General features: G+C 38.0%; 1 protein-coding gene across 1 annotated transcript in view; it reads right to left on the minus strand.

Moving 5' to 3' along the window:
• Positions 1-6,642: 6,642 nt before the first annotated feature.
• The window catches only part of slc37a1 (solute carrier family 37 member 1), a 46,412-nt gene continuing 31,287 nt past the window's right edge, over positions 6,643-21,767 (minus strand). Inside the window, exons 16-20 of the mRNA XM_046053294.1 lie at positions 15,183-15,256; positions 14,983-15,061; positions 13,120-13,217; positions 12,900-12,964; positions 6,643-9,203 (exon numbers count right to left, since the gene is read on the minus strand). Coding sequence (XP_045909250.1) covers positions 9,188-9,203; positions 12,900-12,964; positions 13,120-13,217; positions 14,983-15,061; positions 15,183-15,256 — 332 coding nt within the window. The 3' untranslated portion in view covers positions 6,643-9,187. The remainder of the gene's footprint in view (positions 9,204-12,899; positions 12,965-13,119; positions 13,218-14,982; positions 15,062-15,182; positions 15,257-21,767) is intronic.

Genomic DNA, 21,767 nt, shown 5'->3' on the forward strand with positions numbered 1-21,767 from the left:
GGAAAATGGAAGCCTCACTGTTTCTGCTCCACAGTCCATTATAAACCACATAATACATGAAGTTTACAAAAGCATTGTCAGGTGAGGACCAAGGCTCCTCTCCACTTTGTTCAATTAGATAAGCAATCTACAAATCTTACCAAAATGTCTTTTTAAAGTTTTTGAAATACAATAGAAACACAGAGTAGTACTAATAGCATTTTCATTTTAGCTTGTGGCAAAATGGTGCAATGTTTTTAATAGGTATTTAGCCTGTTTATTATCAAACACATTTGTGAAGCAATAGCCTACAAACAAATTCGTTTTTTAATGCAAACTCTGAAAGTATAAGCATTATTGGTCACTTGATAGGCACACTGTCTTGTTAGCAGTAAAAATAAATATGCTAAGTGTTTTCAACCAGGGCAGTAAAATGTGAAGTTTAGCGGGCTGATCTGAACTTCCATGCTGTGCAGTTTTATTGCCAATAATATTCATCAGTTGTTTGTCGTAGCAAACACACACAGCGCTGGAGAATAACTACATGAAATTACAATCCAACTACATATCTTTTCTACCAGGGCAGTAAAAGTTTAGCTGGCTTTCATGCTTGAAGTTACCATTTTATTGCCACTAATATGATCAGCTGATTGTCTCATGAATGTAAGCTGAGCATTTTTCTGTCCACGTATGAGAGGCAACTTCAGTACCACACGCTACTCGGTTTATAAAAGAGCTTCGTTACTGAAAAGCTATTTGATTCAGAAAATTGCGACGCTACCACCAAGCTACTGAGAAATGTAGTTAAACTAACTTCCCAACTGGTACTCCTCAATCTGTCTAAATTTCATTTCTCCTCTTACTTCTAATAAATCAGATTGACTACTCAGAGACTGTATATGATTATTGTTTACTTTTCTTCTTCTGTGTATGCATTCAACGTAGGGATGGGCGACTACACTGCTGGAATTACACAAGAAGAAAAAAAAAACCTAGTGATGAAACATGCTCTGTAGCGCCGTTTGTCCGTTTTCGGCCACTGTAGAAACATGGCGACACAACATGGCGACGTCCGTGTAATAATGTAGTGTCTTTCTACTCTACCGAAATAATAGTTATGGATCTTATATTGCATGTTTGTCAATAAATCCTTAGAAATATTATATATAATATACACACTGAACCTTTACAGATAGTGATTATATGAAGCCATTTATTATCACATAGTTGTTTGTCTCCTTTTAAAATTATAATGATAACAGAAATCACCCAAATGGCCCTGATCAAAAGTTTACATACCCTTTAATGTTTGGCCTCGTTATAGACAGACAAGGTGACACACAAGAAAAAATGGCAATTAAAGGTCCATTTACCATACCTGTTGCTTTTGAAATTGCAATTATTGTCTGTGTATAAATAGTCATAACGTTAGCTCTCACGTGGATGCACTGAGCAGGCTAGATACTGAGCCATGGGGAGCAGAAAGGAACTGTCAAAAACCTATGTAACAAGGTAATGGAACTTTATAAAGATGGAAAAGGATATAAAAATATATCCATTCCAAAGCCTTGCAAATGCCAGTCAGTACTATTCAAGAAACACCACACAAACAGACACCACAGAGAAAGTACAACACTTGTAAGCAAATGGGGATAGGGGGTGGGGTCAATAGGAAACAACAAAGGAAAATACTAATTACAGAAAGCTAAATAAATAACTTAATGAAAAGCATTAAGAATAGTTCTGCCTGTTGACAACCATGGACAATCTAAATTTGTTTGTGTGTGTGTGTGTGTGTGTGTGCGCGTGTGTGTGTGTGAGTGTGTGTGTGTGTGTGTGTGAATCTGTATGTGAGTGTGTCTATCGGCTGAGTCAGTGAACTCTTTTAAGTCCCTTCTTAAAACATACTTTTATAGGAGAGCTTTTCCCGATCTTATTTGACTTTATTTTATCCCTTTTATTTTATTGTATTTTACTAATTTTATATAAAATTTTCATGCTCTTATCTTTTTTTTTTGTATTATTCTTTACACTTGTTAAAGCACTTTGTAACTTGTTTTTGAAAAGTGCTCTACAAATAAGGATTATTATTATTATTATTATTATTATGTGTGGGTGTGTCTGTGGGTGAGTGTGTGTGTCTGTCACTGTGTGTATGTGTGCAAAAGCCTGTCACAGAATGTAATTGTTAGTGAGTGGGACGCCACAACAGTGACAGGGAGGCCAACAATCCTAGCAGCCAACTTGATTGACAAGTTGAATCAGAGTGAAGCAGTGACTTAAATTTAAAATAAGTCTTGAAGTGGTCTGGAATATTTTCATGACTTGAATATACCTTATAAATAAACACACATATTTGAGTGATATTAATATCATAAACAGTAAGTATCTGAAGATTCTGAAATAGAGGGACAGATGAGGAATGTGACTCAGATCGAGTTGCAATCCTAACAAAGCGTTTCTGTAGGGCCAACATTCTGTGGAGTGGAGTAGGAAAAGTGCTTGCCCAAACTGTATTACAATATGGAAGATATGGATAAATTAAACTGTAATAGAGTGTAAGAAGACAGTTTGTGGTAATAAGATTACTAATCCTCCTAATTATACCAATAGATTTATTTATTTTCTTGTTAACCCAGTCAATTTGTGTTTTCCAATAAAAAATTCTCATCAACAAAAACTCCCAGGAATCCTGTTGTTAAGACTTGAGACATCTCAACAGTCCCTATTATGAGTTTTAGGAGGTCCTTAAAATATGATTTTTTGCCACAGAAAATTATTTAATTAGATTTTCTTGAATTCAGAGATAAATTGTTTAATCTGAACAATGTAGCAAATGCATTAAACCAGCATTAACATTTTTGATCAGAGACTTTAAATTTGAATGGGGATGAACTAAAGTTGTATCATCTGCAAACATTATTGGAGAAAGAATATTTGAGACACCTGATAAATCATTAATGTAAATAAGAAATAATAACGGTCCAAAAATGGACCCCTGTGGGACCCCACAAAGTAGTCTGGCTTAGTTGGAATAGCATCCATTAATACACTGTATTAATGAACTGTTGTCTGTTTGAGACAGTTTTTTAATCATTCAAACGTAACATGATGAAATCCATATTTTTCCTTTTTTTTCAATGAAATATGATGGTTGACTGTATCAAAAGCTGTTGAAAAGTCAATGAATATACTATAGGTAAATTCATTATTTTCTAATGCAGAGGTAACTTTGTCAATCAAATGAAGCAAAGCCATATAAGTGGAGTGACTTTTCCTGAAACCAAACTGATGTTTATAAAGAATTAAATTAGAATCTAAATGAGAAAGGATCCTTTAGTATATAATTTTTTGTAATATTTTTGAAAAACAAGGCATTATAGATATGGGTCTATAATTATTAAAACAACAGGGTCATCTGCTTTAAACAGAGGAATAACTTTGGCAGCCTTTAAATGTAAAAATGTAAACCAGTGGCTGCAAAATAGACTACTTGATCTGTTTGACAAGGAATGAAGAAATGTTATCATGGCCAGCTGAAGATGTTTTTAGTTCATCAGTAATGAAAAAAAGAAAAAGGAGGATAACTTCTTATAATAAATCTAGTGGCTTACCGTAACAAGCGGCAATTTTACTAGCTAATTCATGACCATGTTAAGGAAAGAATCATTAAATCTTTGAGCTATATCAAATGAATTATTAAAATAATTTTCAACTTCATAAAAAATTTAAGGTAATTCTGGGTGAGTCTTATCAGCAACTGATTTATAACTTTCCATGTTGTAACATTTTTCACTGAAATATTTCTTTTTTGCAGATCTCAGAGTATATTTATTTCTATAAGATTGATAAGCACCATGGGTAAGGGGTGTAGGATTTGAGATGTATTTTTTGTACAATTTATTCTTTTTCCTAAGCAGCTTCAACAAATCAACTGTATTTCCTAGTAGAGCTGCCATTTGGAAAACTCATTCATTGATACTAATGCTAATAACTTTCATACAATTTTGATATGCAAAATGAGCTATATTTTCTTTGTATATGTCATTCCATGAAATACTGGAAAGCATATCTTTAAATTTAGAAATATTTAGCTTGCTCATAATTCTTTTATGCATATTTTTCTTTTTTTGTTTAGTTGTATTAAACTTGATTAACGAGTACTGGAATATAGGGAAATGATCAGACAGATCTAAATACAAGACCCCAGATATCATTCCTTCACTCAAATTGTTTAAGATATTATCAAACAAATTTCCTGAATTCTCCTTTACTCGAGTAGACTTATGAATAAGAGGGAAAAAGTAACTAGAATATAGAATATTGAGAAAATCTGCATGTATCTGAATTATTTTTAAAAAGGTTTATATTAAAATCTCCTAAAATGTAACTAAGTTTATCCGCCTTGTTTATCAAGTCAAGAGAACTGGATAGACATTCATTAAAATGAAGAGATTTGACAATAGAGTGAGCAATAAAAACATTATAAAAAAAATTTCACCAAAAGCAAAAAATAGAGATACTCCACCTCCAGATCTATTTTCTCTTACATAGTGAACTGAATTGTAATTAGGTAATTTAAATATTTCTCTAGAATCCATGTTTCAGATAAGGCAATAACAGAGAAATTATGTTTGAGTGAAGATAAATAATGAATACATTTGTCATAGTAAGGAAGGCTTCTTATATTCAAGTGGAAAGTGAAGAATAAATTCAAAGGCATAGAAACATATAAGTCATTAAACTGAGTTTGATCATAAAATCTGCAAAGGTTTTTGGCATCAAACGATGAAAAAAATGTAGAAGAATCAATTGCAGAGGAATCAAAATGCTTAAAAATATTAAAGTCAGATGTATTGTAGTAGTCCATATAGTGTATATTTACTGTACTATAGATATGTCAAGCAATAAAAAACAAAATAAAAAAGAAAAATACTGTATAAATTAGACATGGTGGGCAACTATTGAAGCAAACTCTAAATGTTGGTCCTCCTTTGTTGAGAAGGGTTTTGAGAAGGTGGATGGACAATACGTTTGTCATATCTCAAATATGCAATGTTACCTCTCTCTCGAGCCACCTTCATTGCAGGGAGTTGATCTTTCCTTCTTTGTCGGACGGTCTCAATGAAGTCCTCACTGATGAAGATGCCTGAGCCCTTCAGGTTTTTTGCTTTATTCACAACATGAAGTTTGTCCTTAAGCCGCAGAACTCTGACCCCAATGGGTCTGGGCTTCCCAGTTCTATGAGCCCAGTCAAGCTCTATTTTCAAGTGATCCAATTGTAATTTTTCACTGAATAGTTTTCACAATAATATTATGCCATCTTGACTGGCCCTCCAGCCTTCTCTGAGATTGAATTTAAACTTTTACAGATTGTGTCCAAATCTGATCTGGTTTCACTACAGATCTTGGACCAGGTGCCAAAGGAGATTTTAAAATTATAAAAGAAATTTAAATGATAATAACATAAAACATCAGCAGCTCTAGATCCGTAATCACGCTTTCGTGTCAACCCGACAGCTGTCTGGCTGTGATCCCGTCCTATTCTCTCCCACCAACGCAGTCACAGGAGGAGGTCAAAGTCTTAAAAAAACTCAAGTAAAGAAATGTGCTTTAGCACAGTATCGTTAATCTCTCCACCTTTTCTTTAACTGTTGTTTATGAAGTGTTTTGTAAGTCTATACATCTTGATGGCCCTCAAAATATGTAAAACACATATAGGAGTCCTTACAATAAAACGGTTTTATCTTTTAATAGACCTACTGCTATATCTACATTGTTTATAGACATTGTTTGCGTTATGAGGATGACACAGATTTTAAGGTTCACTCATGCACACTGTTTTAAGTTAAGCTGTTAACACAGTATTTTAGATTATAAACAAAGTCAGAATTCTATTTGTTTAAATAGGAAAAAGTATCCAGTGGACGCCTAGCATCCATGATAACTTTAGGACTAAAATAAAAGTGAATTTTTTTTTTCTCCTCTCTGGTAGCGCTGTAGGTTACTTCAATTGCTGAGAAACCTTAATTGTCTTTATTATTTACAAGACAGTTTATCTACAGTTGAAGAAAATAAAACCTGCAACACCTCTCACCACTACATCCTGGAAGGGAGCAGACTCTCCACTTTTCTAAAACGTAGAAACAGTAACATAAGTAGTATAGTAGTACATAAGTAACCTGAGTTTGCATTCTTTATCTGCGACAGCTGTGCGTCCAACACTAGGATGTGATGTAAGCTGACTGCTTTTGACAGGCTGAAGGGGTCACTTCCAATCCTCTCTCTGCATCAGAAAGTTCTGCTGCATCATACAGCTAAAAGCTGAAAATCACTTTAGGGCCAGTACAGAAGAAACAATTACAGTGAGCCATAACTTTTTCAAGTGTGAGTTTTTAAAGTAGTGGCTCAAATCAAGGATCAATATGCCTGAAGCCTACCCCTTTTGAATCCTGTCACAGGATTGGGAAGGGCGTATGTGTGATTTCTTGTCTGCCTGTGTCACTGAGTGGGTTCCCATCTGTCAGGAGCTTACCATTTCAGATGACACCTGCCACTTCCAGCTGAGACTTTAGGCCACTCCATGCCATGAAGTTGACGGATTTTGCTGGTCAGCAGTAGTACGCTGCAAGAAGAGCCATCAAAAACACGACCCCCAAACAGTTGAAGAAAACAAAAGTTTTATTTTTTTTCCCTACAATACTTTGGGAGTAAAATACCCCCCCCAACATAGTTAACATTTCAATATTTGGATTTGTACAAAATCAATTGCCCAGCAAAGAGACAAACACCAAACAAGGCACACAATGTTTCAAGTACAAGGCCTACCACTGACACATAAAACATACAAACAACATGAGGTCTTGTTCTAAGGAAGTCATAATGTCTCAATGCCATCACCATGAAGTTCAAACATTACCAGGGTTTTATTCTAGTACAGTTTACAGCTAATAAATTAACATAATTATAAATATTAAACCGATCTGGAAAAATATCACTAACCATGAACGTTTAGTGTCTTAGTTTTACGATTTCTACAGGATGTTTTATTGTAACAAGATCAGCTATTGGAAGAAGTGATAAATTAATTGATATTCCTATTTTCTGAGATAAGATATGTAATGTATCGATATGAGGTTAGACAAGAACTTTACATTCATAATATCTCAGATCCCCCACAGACAGAAAGGCATACATTATTATCTGCAGGTTTTATATAAAAATACAACTTTGGTGTCTTCACTTGACAACAAATTCAGAAAAAACAGAAACCACCACAAAACTGACAGGAATAATTAATGACTTTTAAAATAAGTGGTGTCTTATTTAAATTACAATATGTTCCCCACAATCTCTTTGGTTCAGTAAGGCAAAGGTGACACTGAAATGGCAACTTCCACACAGTATGGGAGAGTTGTAGTGGTCTTGGTATATCCTCCTTTCACACACACAGCTTTACCCAGAAGTTAAAGTTGGTCCAGCATCTTTGTTTTAATCAGAGCTGCTTGTCATTTGAGCAAAGGACAACATTTGTATAAATAGTAAAGAGAAACAATCATTTGGGACAATCATGTCACATTGGAAACACAATGTATAGAATTTTTAAAAGCACCAGCTCAATAAAGACATACAATATATTTATTGACTTCCCTCTAGTAGTATCCATCTATAAAGAAAATTTTATTTGTCCAGACGGAGATTTCAGCATTCACCCCAATTCAATAGAATTTGAATTTTTCAAAGCATTAAAACATGTCAATAGAAACACTGTTGCTGTTATTCTAGATAGTTCACAGAACAAGCTGTCAACTGCTTATAGTACAGTACTACTGTGAGTTCCCATGACAACTGTTGACAATGTCAACAGGGACACACAGTTCCTGGAAAGATGTTGCTGCTGAATAATTTTTCAGTGGTATAAGCACCATAAACTTAAAGAGTGATATCTGGAAACCTGGACAAATAAAAGCAAAATGATCTGACCTGACAGACAGGCCAGTGAGGTTTTATCATTTGGGTGAAATGTAGCTTTAAAAGATGCCCTGTGGAGTTTTGCAGTAAAGAAAGTTACACTGAGTGACTGACTGAGTGACTGACTAAGTGATTTTGTGAATTCAGCATTGTTTATATTCATGTGTACTAGCATGCCTTTAAGGCCATCTTCAGATTCATGCATGAAAGGGGTGTTCGCTTTATGTGTGAAAGGGCCCACAGAAGATTACATATTCTTATACTGTTTTGGCCAAAAGTGCACATAATTCTGACACAGAATATCAGACACATACTTATAATTTCACAGATATGCCACTGAATTATACCAGGAACAAATCCATCTTAAGTCCACAGGGATTCAGGTTCGGTGTATAGCAGCTAACTAAAGGAATTTAGTCTAGCTAGGCAGCTACTAGCCAATTCTGACAACTCCATTCTTAATCCCCCCCAGAAAGCGCTGATTGGCTTGGTTGTTTTTTCAAGCCACCAATGACCACAACACCTGATCTATTAGATTTCTTAGAAACTGGAAGGTATGGATGTGATTCAAGGTCTAAAACCAGGGTAGATGCCACCATGGTCCCACTGGAAGGCTGGGTTTGGGTATAAAATTAAAAATGGTCCGTTAGGTAGTAATAGTAGGTAATAGTGTAGATGGTTAAGTTTAGGCATAAACTTGACTGTTAAGGTTAGAGATGTTATGGTTTAGTCTGCCCTTAACTACAGCAGGACCCATGAAAACACAGTCAACAAGATAAATAACTGTTACTTGTAGTTTATCTAAAATCCCATTACACATGCCAAAAATAAGGCTAGTTTTATAAATCTGCCAACTCTTGGAGTCATAGTAGATAGTGGCTTCAAACTTAAATTGGCTGCAATAGGAAATAGGTTCACAGAGCAAGAAAGAGACAGGGTAGTTAAGTACAGCATTTCTGTGTGCAAGTATATACAGTATGTGCCAATGAATTCTCTAGACTGAAATCTGCTGGAGTCTGCTGCTGTTTGGTTCACCAGCCACACCTTCAGCCTCAGGGACGCAAGGGAAGCAACTACCGTAGCTGGTACAGCAATGTGTGCACACACATGCAGCATGTTGCATTATTTTCCATGTGTGCATGTGTATGGTTAATGTCTCAGGTCCAGGACAGTCTACTTACAGTCAGAGCCACAGTCCATTTGAGGCTTAGACAAGGAGGCAGTGCAATCAAAGCGCTCAGTGCTCCTTCAACCTGGGAGGCAGAGACAAGCATTAATGCCATATTGATACATTTTCCAGTCAAGAGCTCTATGAAAAGTGAACTCACAGTTCATGAAGGACTTTGTGGAGTAAATTAATCAAACTATTAAATTACACGTGTCCTGGCTTCAGAACATTTGTTCATCTTCCAAGTTGGATGTCAAATTACTATTTTTGTGAGCGATAATATTGTGAACTGAGGTTTGTTGCTTTCTGAAGATGTGACTCAATGGCTCTTTAAATTACTTGTTTAAGAATTAAATCCATTTCTCAGCCAAAATATTTCTGATCTGCAGTTAAACCAAAATGGCAGCATACAGCCTTCATTCCTTACCAACTGTTGCCCATTATCACTGATATTACATTAGTTGTTGTGTGGGGAATAAATATTCATGCTGAAAACTGGTTTCAGCACCTGACAGTAATCATCTGGCAGCAAAAAGAGAACCATACCCAGCATTTCCTCCAAGCATCTGGATCTTGCTGTAAGCTAAAAAAGATTATTTTATTTGTACTGTATTATCTATTCTGTGCTCATGTTTTGCCATGCCATGCTTTATTTCCAAAACAGTTTTAGGAGTACTATTAATTTGTCATTTTTACAATCATCTTTGGAATTTTATCCATCAAAATGATATAGACAATTAAAAGAAATGACTACATAGCAACTGAAAAAAGTAACTAAACTTTGAAGTTAATTCAGCTTGGAATATGCATATTATATAACCCCTATTTTTTGTTTCAGGGAATTTGAGTGTTTCCCCTTTTCTATTAGAAACAACAGAATAGATTTAGAGGCTCTACATCAGCTTGTTAAAGAATGCAGATGTAAAATGTAGCTATATAATTTCATATCTGGAACAGACAAACCTCCAATACACTTTACCTCTCTGCAAACCTTTCATTTTCATTTTGGATTTTCCCTTCCCATTTGAACTGAGAGATAATCGTCTATACATTTCAAAAACTGAATCAATAGCAATATTTTGCAGTGTCTTGCAATATGTTTCGTGTTTCATCACAGTACTTCCAAGTTCTATGCGTGTAGCACGAGTTATTTAAATTTCTCGATGAATTGTTTCAGCCCTTGTAATGCCCAGTTCAAAGTAAGATTCAATAAGCTGATCCATACTGAGGCGCTGGGAGCAGCTGAGCGGAAATAGAAACAGAGGGAATGGAGGAAGAAAAGTATTAAGGTGATGCAAAACATATTGCAAGGGAACACAAAAGTAGTCCTCAAAAATATTCTCACCGTCACCCTCCATAGGTTCTCAAGATTCTCTCAGGTTACATGTTTCTCCAGTAAATGTGTTTATTGGAGCATGGCTATATCTATATGGTTCCTAACTAGGAAATCTATACAAGCAATGTGCTTTTTAAAGCAGTTGAGTCCTTTGAGGTTACAACTTAAAATATTGAAATACATCACATTAAAGCCGCTTCAACCTTTAAATCGGTTATGAAAAATTATCTGGGAAAAAGGGAAACTTTTTTCTTAAGTTACCCACCCAATTCCCACCTACTCCCCTTAACCCCCCAAATCCTACTTGTCCTCCAAGTGTCTTCCAGGGATGCAGCCTTTCAGCACAGTCTTAAGTCACTAAGCCCCACACCTCACAGAATATTACATATTAATATTATTATTCTATACTCCCCCCCCACCCAAATGATTGTAACATATTTTTGCTTATTATTATTACCTTATTATCATTACCACCTCCATGTGCATTCCACTTCATAAATAAAAAAAATATATATATATATATAATAATAATAATAATTAGAACTGCAAACAGTTATGAGCGGGGTCCAAGCCCCCTGGTGCCAGGTTTACCATATTTATGAATGTGCAATGTATTTAGTAGTTATGAGGCAAAATGTATGAAATGAATAGGATTTTCCCACGGTATCTGAGCATGGATTATAGCGCCACCTATAGATATAACATGCATGTATATCAATGGGAGTTTGTTTTTACGTCTATAAGGCCTTTTCACACGGGAAGCAATTTACGCGCCTCGTAATTCATTTTCAATGAGAGGCGATCGTGTGGGAAGGGGGGCGCGGGCATTGCAACAGGCGTAGCGACAAGCGGGCGTGTTCCTGTGAAACTGTCGCTATCAGCTATATGAATATGAATAATATATATAATAATATAGCCCATCAACTAACGTTACTTATGGTTTTACTTTAAGCTAGGCTATTAAGGAATACAGTAGAAAATGAAGAAGGATGAGAGACTGATCTTCTCTGTCTGTGACTTCCCTGAAATATATTAACAGGACATTAACAGGAGGGCCTTTACATGACTAGATTTATCAGCTATATGAATATGAATAATATAGCCTATATAATATAATAATATAGCTCATCAGCTAACGTTACTTAGCCTATAGTTTTACTTTAAACTAGGCTATGAAGGAATACAGTGGCGCACAGAAGCCGTTGCTATCTATTGAGCGCCTTCAGATTACTCGCGGAGCGCTTGTCTCTGTGTCTGTTCACATGAGAAGCGCAGAGCAACCCCACGGGGCCAGGCGACTACGCGGGCAGAGTGTCGCTTCCCGTGTGAAAAGGCCTTTAATCTGCAATAACAGCACCACCTATGGGCATATTAGGGTCAACTTTGGTCCATGGAGTCAGGAGACTGTCCTGAACAATTCGGCTCAAGTTTCATATCAATGTGATTTGTCGTTATAGAGGAACAAATATTTTGTGTTAAATAGCGCCACCTAGGGGATAATATCACCAAACTTTGCACAGCCACTTAGGGGGGCATGCCCCCATAAGGTCCTCAAGTTTGGTGTCGATCGGCCATTCCACACCTAAGATATGACACTTCCTGTGTTAAGCGTTTTGCACAAACATTTGTTAGCTTATAATTCCAACAGTTTTTCGAGTATCAGTCTGGAGAGCACTAACTGTTATCAGCTTGGTCCAGAGATTATCCGTGCCAAGTTTGGTGCCGATCGGACTCACAGTTTCGGAGGAGTTAATCAAAAAAGGTTTTTCAGTTTTCGCGATGTAGCGGAAAAAAAAGTCTAGGCAGAAATGGGCGTGGCCTATACCAGGAGATTCAGCTCGATCTCCCGAACGCGGGATATAAGGTTTTTAATATGCGTCTTTGTATCCGGGAGTTCCAAGCCCAAATGTGTTGACCTTGCTATTAGAGCCCCCTAGAGTTAGAAGTGTGTGGATTTTTTCGCCTGCCATTGTTTCACGAATCTGAACGTACCCCGTGAGTTTTGTGTCTGTAGCACTTACCGTCTAGGCCGCAGTATCACTTTTAGGCAAAAACGCACGGAAAAGTAATAAAAACTAATACGATTACAATAGGATTCCCAGCTCCGCTCACAGTTCCCAACCCCACTCAGGCTTGGACTCTAATAATAAAAAAACCCTGTAAACATATCCACAGTATAGTCACTGCAAATACATACTGTAATGTGTTCTGCACTATGATAAATTAAATTAATAAATAAATATAGATAGATATTTAGATAAATTATTTTTCAACGTATATGTAGTATTGTTTTTTTAAATCCCCCTGGGGACAACAAAGTCCAACTAACTAACTTTAAAGTAGTTAGTTATATATTATATTATAATATAACAATTTTGGGAGTGAAGGAATGGGAGAACAGACAGTAGAAAGAGACAATGATCAACAGTAGAAAGCAGGACTCACTCTACAGCGGAGATGGGATGGGCTTTAGCCGAGCATAGCTCTTTTGACACGAGCCGTAGCAAAAGCTGAAACACACACATGCACAAAGTCAAATATTAGTTCATTTATTTATTTTGCTTCTATTTGAAACATATTCCTTTTGTGTTCTGCTGGCCTGAATTTAAAGCTACATTCAGTAATTTTACTGGCCACTGTTGTTCATGGTTTCTAAAGCACTCACCAACAGAGCAAGGAAGTCAGCAGTCATCAGCATGTAGAAGACCTGATTCCAGCCGCCTGTAGCCAACAGCCCCGCCAGCAGGGGGCCCACTGCTGCACCTGACAGCATAAACATAATTAGGATCATTTGTTTGTGTGTGTAGATCACCTCCCTATAGAAATATCTCCAAGGATATCTCAGACAGGTTGAATCCAAGTTATCCCAACATGAACACTACTAGGTCATTCAAAGATAAGGTTGGTTGTTGGTTGTCCACAAATCTCATCTGGAGACCCAAACCAACCATGTCTTCTACTAAAAAAGTATTGTGTGTGAGTGTCAAAGACTGATGTTGCTTCTTCCTCTGAGCCATAAAGCTCCATTGTTGTCTAAAATTATTAAACTATTAAAACACATTAGTGAGCCTCACTGTTCTGCTGGGTAACATGTTCCTTCATCACCATGAACATTCTCAAACCCCAAAACACCATCCTGCAGAGCACCATGTATACTAATCCACCGTTGTTTTTATAAAATGACATTTCTAAAATGACATACACTGCTCAAAAAAATAAAGGGAACACTTAAACAACACAATGTAACTCCAAGTCAATCACACTCCTGTGAAATCAAACTGTCCACTTAGGAAGCAACACTGATTGACAATCAATTTCACATGCTGTTGTGCAAATGGAATAGACAACAGGTGGAAATTATAGGCAATTAGCAAGACACCCCCAATAAAGGAGTGGTTCTGCAGGTGGTGACCACAGACCACTTCTCAGTTCCTATGCTTCCTGGCTGATGTTTTGGTCACTTTTGAATGCTGGTGGAGCACTGCCAGAGCCCTGCAAAATGACCTCCGACAGGCCACATATATAACCGGTGACAACAAAAGTCAGTACACCCCTAAGTGAAAATGTCCAAATTGGGCCCAATTAGTCATTTTCCCTCTCTGGTGTCATGTGACTCATTAGTGTTACAAGGTCTCAGGTGTGAATGGGGAGCAGGTGTTAAATTTGGTGTTATCACTCTCACACTCCATGGCACATGGCACCTCATGGCAAAGAACTCTTTGAGGATCTGAAAAAAAAAAAAGGTTACTCTATATAAAAATGGCCTTGGCTAGAAACTGAGCTGCAGCACGGTGGCCAAGACCATACAGCGGTTCAACAGGACAGGTTCCACTCAGAACAGGCCTCGCCATGCTCGACCAAAGAAGTTGAGCGCTCGGTGTCATATCCAGAGGCCGTCTTTGGGGAAATAGACGTATGAGCCTGTCAGCCTGTCAGTGCTCACACCATACGCCACACAGTGGAAACAAATTGGTCTGCGTGGCTGTTGTCCCAGAAGGACGCCTCTTCTAAAGATGAGATGGACTCCAGTGGCAACCTGTGAAGCTCTGGTGAACTCCATGCCCAAAAGGGTTAAGGCAGTGCCTGAAAATAATGGGGCCGGTTTGGACATTTTCACTTAGGGGTGTACTCAATTTTGTTGCCAGCAGTTTAGACATTAATGGCTGTATAATTTACACTGTAACACAAGCTGTACACTCACTACTTTACATTGTAGCAAAGTGTAATTTCTGCAATTTTGTCACGTGAAAATGAAAAGTTATAATCAAATATTTACAAAAATGTGAGGAATGTAGTCACTTTTGTGAGAGAGATATTTTTATTTGTGAGTTGTTTTTAAAAGTCTTCAGTAGGTGTAGAGTGCTACAGATAAGGTTGGGACATTTAAAGATATTGGGAGACAGACTAATACATACAGTTGGCTGGGTTTTTCCATGGGATTTGTTGAACATTAGAAACATAATAACACCAGCCTTCCGTTAAGTAGTTTTATTTTTATCCTTTTGTCCTGTTGATCATTGATACTGACCTACAGATCCTGTGCCATCTATTATTGCTGTGACAGTAGACAATGCTCTAGCATTTCCTTTCAGGCTCTTGTGGGTGCCCTAGGGTCAAAGGTCAAATGAAAGTTTGAGAGAAAGAGGAATGAGAGAGGGGGTCTATGCAGATTGAGTCAATAATCATGTATGAATTTAGTATATTGGAATTAGAGTTAAACACACTTACCAAATCAGCAGACACTGCAGTCGTAATGAGGGCGTAGGGTCCATTGACTAGACCCCCACACACTAACAGCATGCCTGGGAAACACAGACTAGGTGAGTTACATCATGCATTTCTACAGCCATCCAAATCCACTGCACTCCTGTGTAACTCAATGTTTCCCCCAGTACTAAGAACATACCTGGCATTTTTGATAAAGTTTACTCTACTTCACTTAGGGCAAACCAACAATGTGTGCCAAAGTCAAAGTCAACTTTGTTGTCAATTCTACCATGTACAAGGCACACAGAGAATTGAAATTGCGTTTCTCTCATGACCCACGGTGAATGTAAGACAAAACAAATACCAAAAACAATAATTTAAAAAACAGATATTAACAAGTTGTTTACAACAATTAAACAAAGTGCATGTGTTTTATACATCAGAGCGGCTGCTGTTGCTCAGCAGCTGTATCATCTTCTGCTGTATCACAGTGTCACATAATGACATTTACAAATTCCCTTCAGCATATTGTGAGGATAATGAGCCACTGCTGTGACCATTATGAGCTCAGTGGGAATAAGACTCATCAGTTGAGCCACAATGTCTACACTGAATGAACCACTGATGATCACCTGATGATCTAATTATCTGGAACTTGTACATGATAAGCAGATGATGTAAAGGACACAAAGAGGGATAGTATTTGAAACATAACAATATAACTCCAAAACAGTGTTCAGGAGCATTTAGGAAAAGACAGATTCATTAATACACGTCAGAGCAAACCCCCACATCAAGATGAGGGCAGGTGTGTGTGAACGTCTAAAAATGTTCTTAAGAATAAATATGAGTCGAACATAAAGCCTTACAAAATCAGGCAGCTCACAGTAAGTTTGATCTGTCTCAGTGTGATTCCTCAGAGCTGACTGCAGTGACTCAGTTAAGGAATACAACTAAGTCTATCCACAATGTCACAAAGCATCATCCATTTTGTCATAACTGAATTTAATCTGACTTCTTTTCGCAACCAGTGGAGTTGACCCCTATGGAGGACTGATCCTGAACATACTCAGAAATAAATACATAATTAAAATAAATGCTCAAATAAATAAACATCGAATTAAATGCACAAAATGAACAGACCAAGATTAACAGACCAGAAGCAACTGCTACTTGCCTGACCTTCCCCCTGTGGAGGAAGAGCAACAACCGCTACTAGCTAACACCGAGGATGTCCTTGACCCAGCTTTTCACCAAACTATTCAGGAAATAACAGCAAACATATTCAGGGTGATTGATGAAAAGCCGGGGCCACTAACCCAAACTATACAGGGCTTTTATAGGAGAGAACCACCGAGGCAGAGAATAGGATAGCAGCGTCTGAACACACCTCCAAGACGGTGGAGACGTGGTTTCAGGTGCTTGAAAACCAAATACAAAACATGTCCGAGCATATCGGTGACCTCGAGAACAGAGCAGGATAAAAATGTTTACCAGAAGACGCGGAGGGGAGTAACACAACAAAGTTTTTCGAGAGCTGGATACCCAACCTGCTCGGACTGGAGACGAAAGCCGACCGCGTCAAAGTTGAAAGAGCTCACTGCACTCTAGCTCCAAAGCTGGGACCAAACCAGGGACCACGACCCGTCCTAATCAGGGTTCACAACTTCGCTGACAAACAGGGGGTGCTGGACGCCGCAAGACTTAGCAGGACCGTGAAGTACCAGGAGTCCAGCATCATGTTTTTCCTGGATCTGTCAGCCGCGGTACTGCGCAAAGGAAAAGGATTTTAGGACCATCATGTATTTAGGGCTAAATACATGATGCTGTACCTGGCCATGCTGAAAATAATCCACAGTGGAGAAGCCAGGAGCTTCGACTCCCCCGCTAAAGCCATGGCCTTTATTGACACTCAGATGAGCTACACGTGAGTCACCAGCCGATCTGTTTATGTTCATGTTTGGGCAGATCATATATCTCTGTAGATAATGATGATGGCTCACAAGGCTAAAACTGATCAATTTCAAATGACAACCTTTGCCCTACTGTCCTATGTTTATGGTGATCATGGGTGAATGATAACATGGTGTGTAAACCAATATTACAGACAGTATTTTATTTTGTTTTTGCAGAGGGATGGGACCTTTTTTTTTTGGTCTGCTTATCCTTGTTCACAGGTGGATATTAATATTATTCAGGTGGTCATTTGAGCTCGGAGCTGTAGGAGAGGTTAATCAAGTTAGTGTCTGGGTATGGAGATGGTTATGGTACTCCCTGGTTATCGCATGGGGAAGGTTCCTCCCACAGTGCTGTTGGCACGTCTGTTATCTGTCACCTGTGTTGTCTGTTTTTTGTTTTTTGGAATATTAAGGGAAGCCACTCCCCCATTAAAAGAAAAAAAATATTGTTATCTTTAAAAAAGGAAAAGATTATTATTCTTCTCTGTGTATACCAATGACATGACACTGCAAGACAGCAATTATAAACTATTTAAATATGCTGATGATATGGCCTTAGTTGGTCTTTTTTATAAGAATGATGCTGTGTCTGATTATTTTGCTCAGGTTTCCAGACTGGTGCAATGGTGTAGGTCTAGCTATCTGGCAATCAATGCTGTGAAAACAAAGGAGCTGATTTTACATCATGCTGAGCAATCCCTTTCGCTTACTCTCTGTGGTCAAACAGTGGAGATTTAAGAGAGTTTTAAGTATCTAGGTACACACGTGGATGACAAATTGAGTTTCACTGAAAATACTGATTTCATCTGTAAAAAAGCCAGGCAGAGAATATTCTTAATTAGGAAACTGAAAGAGCTTGGTGTCAGTCAAAACATCCTGGAGAAAGTGTATATCAGCTTGATAGAGTATTCTCGTGTTTAATATCTCGGTCTGGTTTGACCTTCACAGTACAGCTCTACACAGAAAGGCCCTGAGTATCATTGGTGACAATAAACACCCCCTCCATATGTTTGAGCTGCTTCCGACGATACAGAGTGCCTCTGGCAAATAGGAATATCTATAAGCGATCTTTTATACCTAGTGCAATAAATTTAATGAATAAATTGCATAGTGTCATATATATGTTCATGTTTGTATAGTGATGTTTTTATAGGTCTGGTGAGACCAAAGACAATTTTCTTTCCAGCCTTGGCTGGACAAAGTGGTACTCTATTCTATTCTATTGATAATGCTATGCTGCAAGAAACACACCTGAATGATGAGGAGCATTTACAGCAGCAACAGTGCGGCTTTGATCAAGTCTATTTTTCATCTTTTACCACCAAAACAGTTTATAGAATCTGTTGTCTCCTATTCAATTTGAAACATTATAATATCAGACCACGCAGCAGTATACATGAACGTTATATTTAAAAAATTCTTAAGAAACCCACGAGTTGGAGAATAGACACCTCAATTCTAAAAGTTCACAAATTCATATCATATTTCACTACAGAATTTAAGCATTTCTTCACCATTAACACCCCCTCTGTTAATAGTTCATCTCTGCTCTGAGAAACCTCCAAGGCCTATGCCAGGGAGTTGATTATATCTTATATTGCTACCAAAAGATGCAAAATTATGGAACAACAAGCTTTATTAGAAAAGAGGTTGAGTATATTGGAGGGGGATTATTTCAAGAAACTTACAGAAGCTAAATTGAAGGAAATTACTGCTATCCGCTCCACATTAGACTCCTTGCTAACACAAAAGGCGGGGGGGAATTAGGATATGCAAAACAAAGAACATGGGGACAAACCAGGAAGATATTTAGCCAATTTAACAAATAAGCGACAAGCCTCTCAACTTATTGAGTTAATTTCAGACGGGTCAGGGACTTGTTCCTCTGATTCTATATTAATTAATGACACTAATGACAAATTTCTACACAAAATTATATCAGTCAGAGCAAACTAACCATGTTAAAACACTAATGGAAGCTTTTTTCTCCAATCTTGATCTTCCAACTATATCACAAGTTCAGAAATCTAAATTAAATGCCCCGATCTCAGCGGCTGAACTGCGTGAGGTCATTCAACTCCTTTGAACAGTCAAAACGCCAGGCAGTGCTGGTCTCGGTGGCTATAAAGAAATTCAAAGTCTTCTATTAGAACCTATTATGAATGTTTAACCACTCCTTTGAATGTGGCACCCTCCCACCATCATTAAGGGAAGCCAATATTTCACAGATTCCGAAAAAAAGGGAAATGCCCCGAGGATTGTGCCCCGTATAGGTCGATCTCGCTATTGAATGTGGATTTAAAAATTCTTTCCTAAGTTTTAGCAAGACGCGAAGGCTTTCTACCGATCATTGTGAAGTAGGATTAAACTGGTTTTTTTTATTAATTCTTATCCCAACATTAGAAGATTGCTAAATATTATCCAGCTATCTGAACAGCAGGAAGTAAATGGTCAAGTGGTTTCCCTAGATGCGGAAAAAGCTTTCGAGAGAAGAGTTTTTTATTTTTTACAATTGATTGGTTCAGCTTAGGTGATAGATGGATGAAAGTCCTGTATGCCCAAATAATGGCTGCAGTCCTAAGCAATGGTTCTGAGGTCCACAAATTTTGTGGTCCAGAGGGGCAACAGACAGGGTGATCCTTTGTCGCCACTTTTGTTTGCGGGGGCTATTGAACCTTTAGCGGAAGCTGTCAGGTGAGACCCTTTAATGGTTTGATGTGGGCGAAAAATTACATAAAATTACACTGTATGCAGACGATGCGTTGCTGTTTATGTTAAACCCCTCTGTATCAGTCCTTTGTCTTATCAGAGCGGTAATGCCTCTAGGTACTTCCAAATCAGAGAGGTAATGCCTCTAGGTAATTTACGACATGCCTCTAGGTACTTCCAAATCAGAGAGGTAATGCCTCTAGGTACTTTACGACATGCCTCTAGGTACTTCCAAATCAGAGAGGTAATGCCTCTAGGTACTTTACGACATGCCTCTAGGTACTTCCAAATCAGAGATGTAATGCCTCTAGGTACTTTACGACAACCACCAGATAATCCCAATCCTTTCCCATTCAAGTGGTCCCCTACAGGTTTCATGTACTTAGGCATATATTACACCTAAATTCAATATTACACCTAAATTTAATCAGTTGTTTCAAGCCAACTTTAACCCACTATTCGATAAAATTACACAACGCTTGGTGAGATGGAACAATCTTCCCATATCATGGCTGGGCCGAATTTCCCTTCTGAAAATGAATATCCTTCCACGTTTGCACTATCCAATACAAATGATTCTCATCTTTTCAACCATAAAATAGAGAAAAAACTGAATGACAGTTCTTTTATCTGGAGTAAACAAAGACCACGGATCAGCATGTCAGTATTGCAGTTACCAAATACTATGGGTGGGCTGGATCTCCCAGATATTAAGAGATACCAATTGAGTGCCTTTCTAAGATACATACAGTCCCCTCCAAAAGTATTGGAACGGTAAGGGAAATTCCCTTGTTTTTGTTGCTCACTGAAGACATTTTGGTTTAAGATCAAAAGATGATTATGAGACAAGAGTTCAGAATTTCAGCTTTTATTTCCTGGTATTCACATCTAGATGTGTTAAACAACTTAGGACACATCACTGTTTGTATTAGACCACAGCATTCTTTGGTGAGCAAAAGTAATGGAACTAATAATCTTAAAGTAAATAACATTTAATATTTGGTGGCATAACCCTTACTTGCAATAACTGCCTCAAGCCTGCGACCCATCGATATCACCAAACTGTTGCATTCTTCATTTGTGATGTATTCCAGGCTTTTACCGCAGCTTCTTTCAGTTCTTGTTTGTTTCAGGCTGTTTCTTAAGGAGGTGAAATGCATGCTGTATTGGGTTAAGGTCAGGTGATTGACTTGGCCAGTCTAAAACCTTCCACTTTTTTCCCCTGATGAAGTCCTTTTTGTTGGCAGTGTGCATTGGGTCATTGTCCTGCTGCATGATGAACTTCCTCCCGATTAGTTTCAATGCATTTCTCTGTAAATTGGCAGACAATATGTTCCTGACACTTCTGAATTCATTCTGCTGTTACCATCATCAGTAAATATTAATAAGTCTATTCCAGAAGCAGCCATGCACGCCCAAGCAATGACATTACCTCCACCATGCTTCACAGATGAGCTTGTATTCTTCGGATCTTAAGCAGTTCCTTTCTTTCTCCACACTTTGGCCTTTCCATCACTTTGGTAGAGATTAATCTTGGGATGTGTTCGAAACGGAAGGCAGTTGCCTCGCTGCCTCGATATCGTAATAGACAGCTGCCTCAGAAGGCATGACTTTCAAGTGAAGGCAGCTCTGTTTAAATTAGTTTCAAACAGCCTTCTAGGGCAACACTTACGGCAACGTGTGACGTCAGCACGCCGTCTTGCGTCTCTTCTGGCTGTCAGAAGAGACGCAAGTCACCATCGATGCTGCCTCCAAAACTGGCCGTTACTGGGTCAGCTTGAAAGCATCTCAGGAGACAGGAAGAGATTGTTAGAGCCGTTTCGAACAGCACTCGATGCCTCGCTGTCCTGTTAGACACCTTCTGAGACAGCAGTTAACCCGTTTTGAACACAGTCTTGGTATCATCAGTCCATAAGATCGTGTTCCAGAACTTTTGCGG

This window comes from Micropterus dolomieu, linkage group LG07, assembly GCF_021292245.1.
Source record: "Micropterus dolomieu isolate WLL.071019.BEF.003 ecotype Adirondacks linkage group LG07, ASM2129224v1, whole genome shotgun sequence".
Lineage (NCBI taxonomy): Eukaryota > Metazoa > Chordata > Actinopteri > Centrarchiformes > Centrarchidae > Micropterus > Micropterus dolomieu.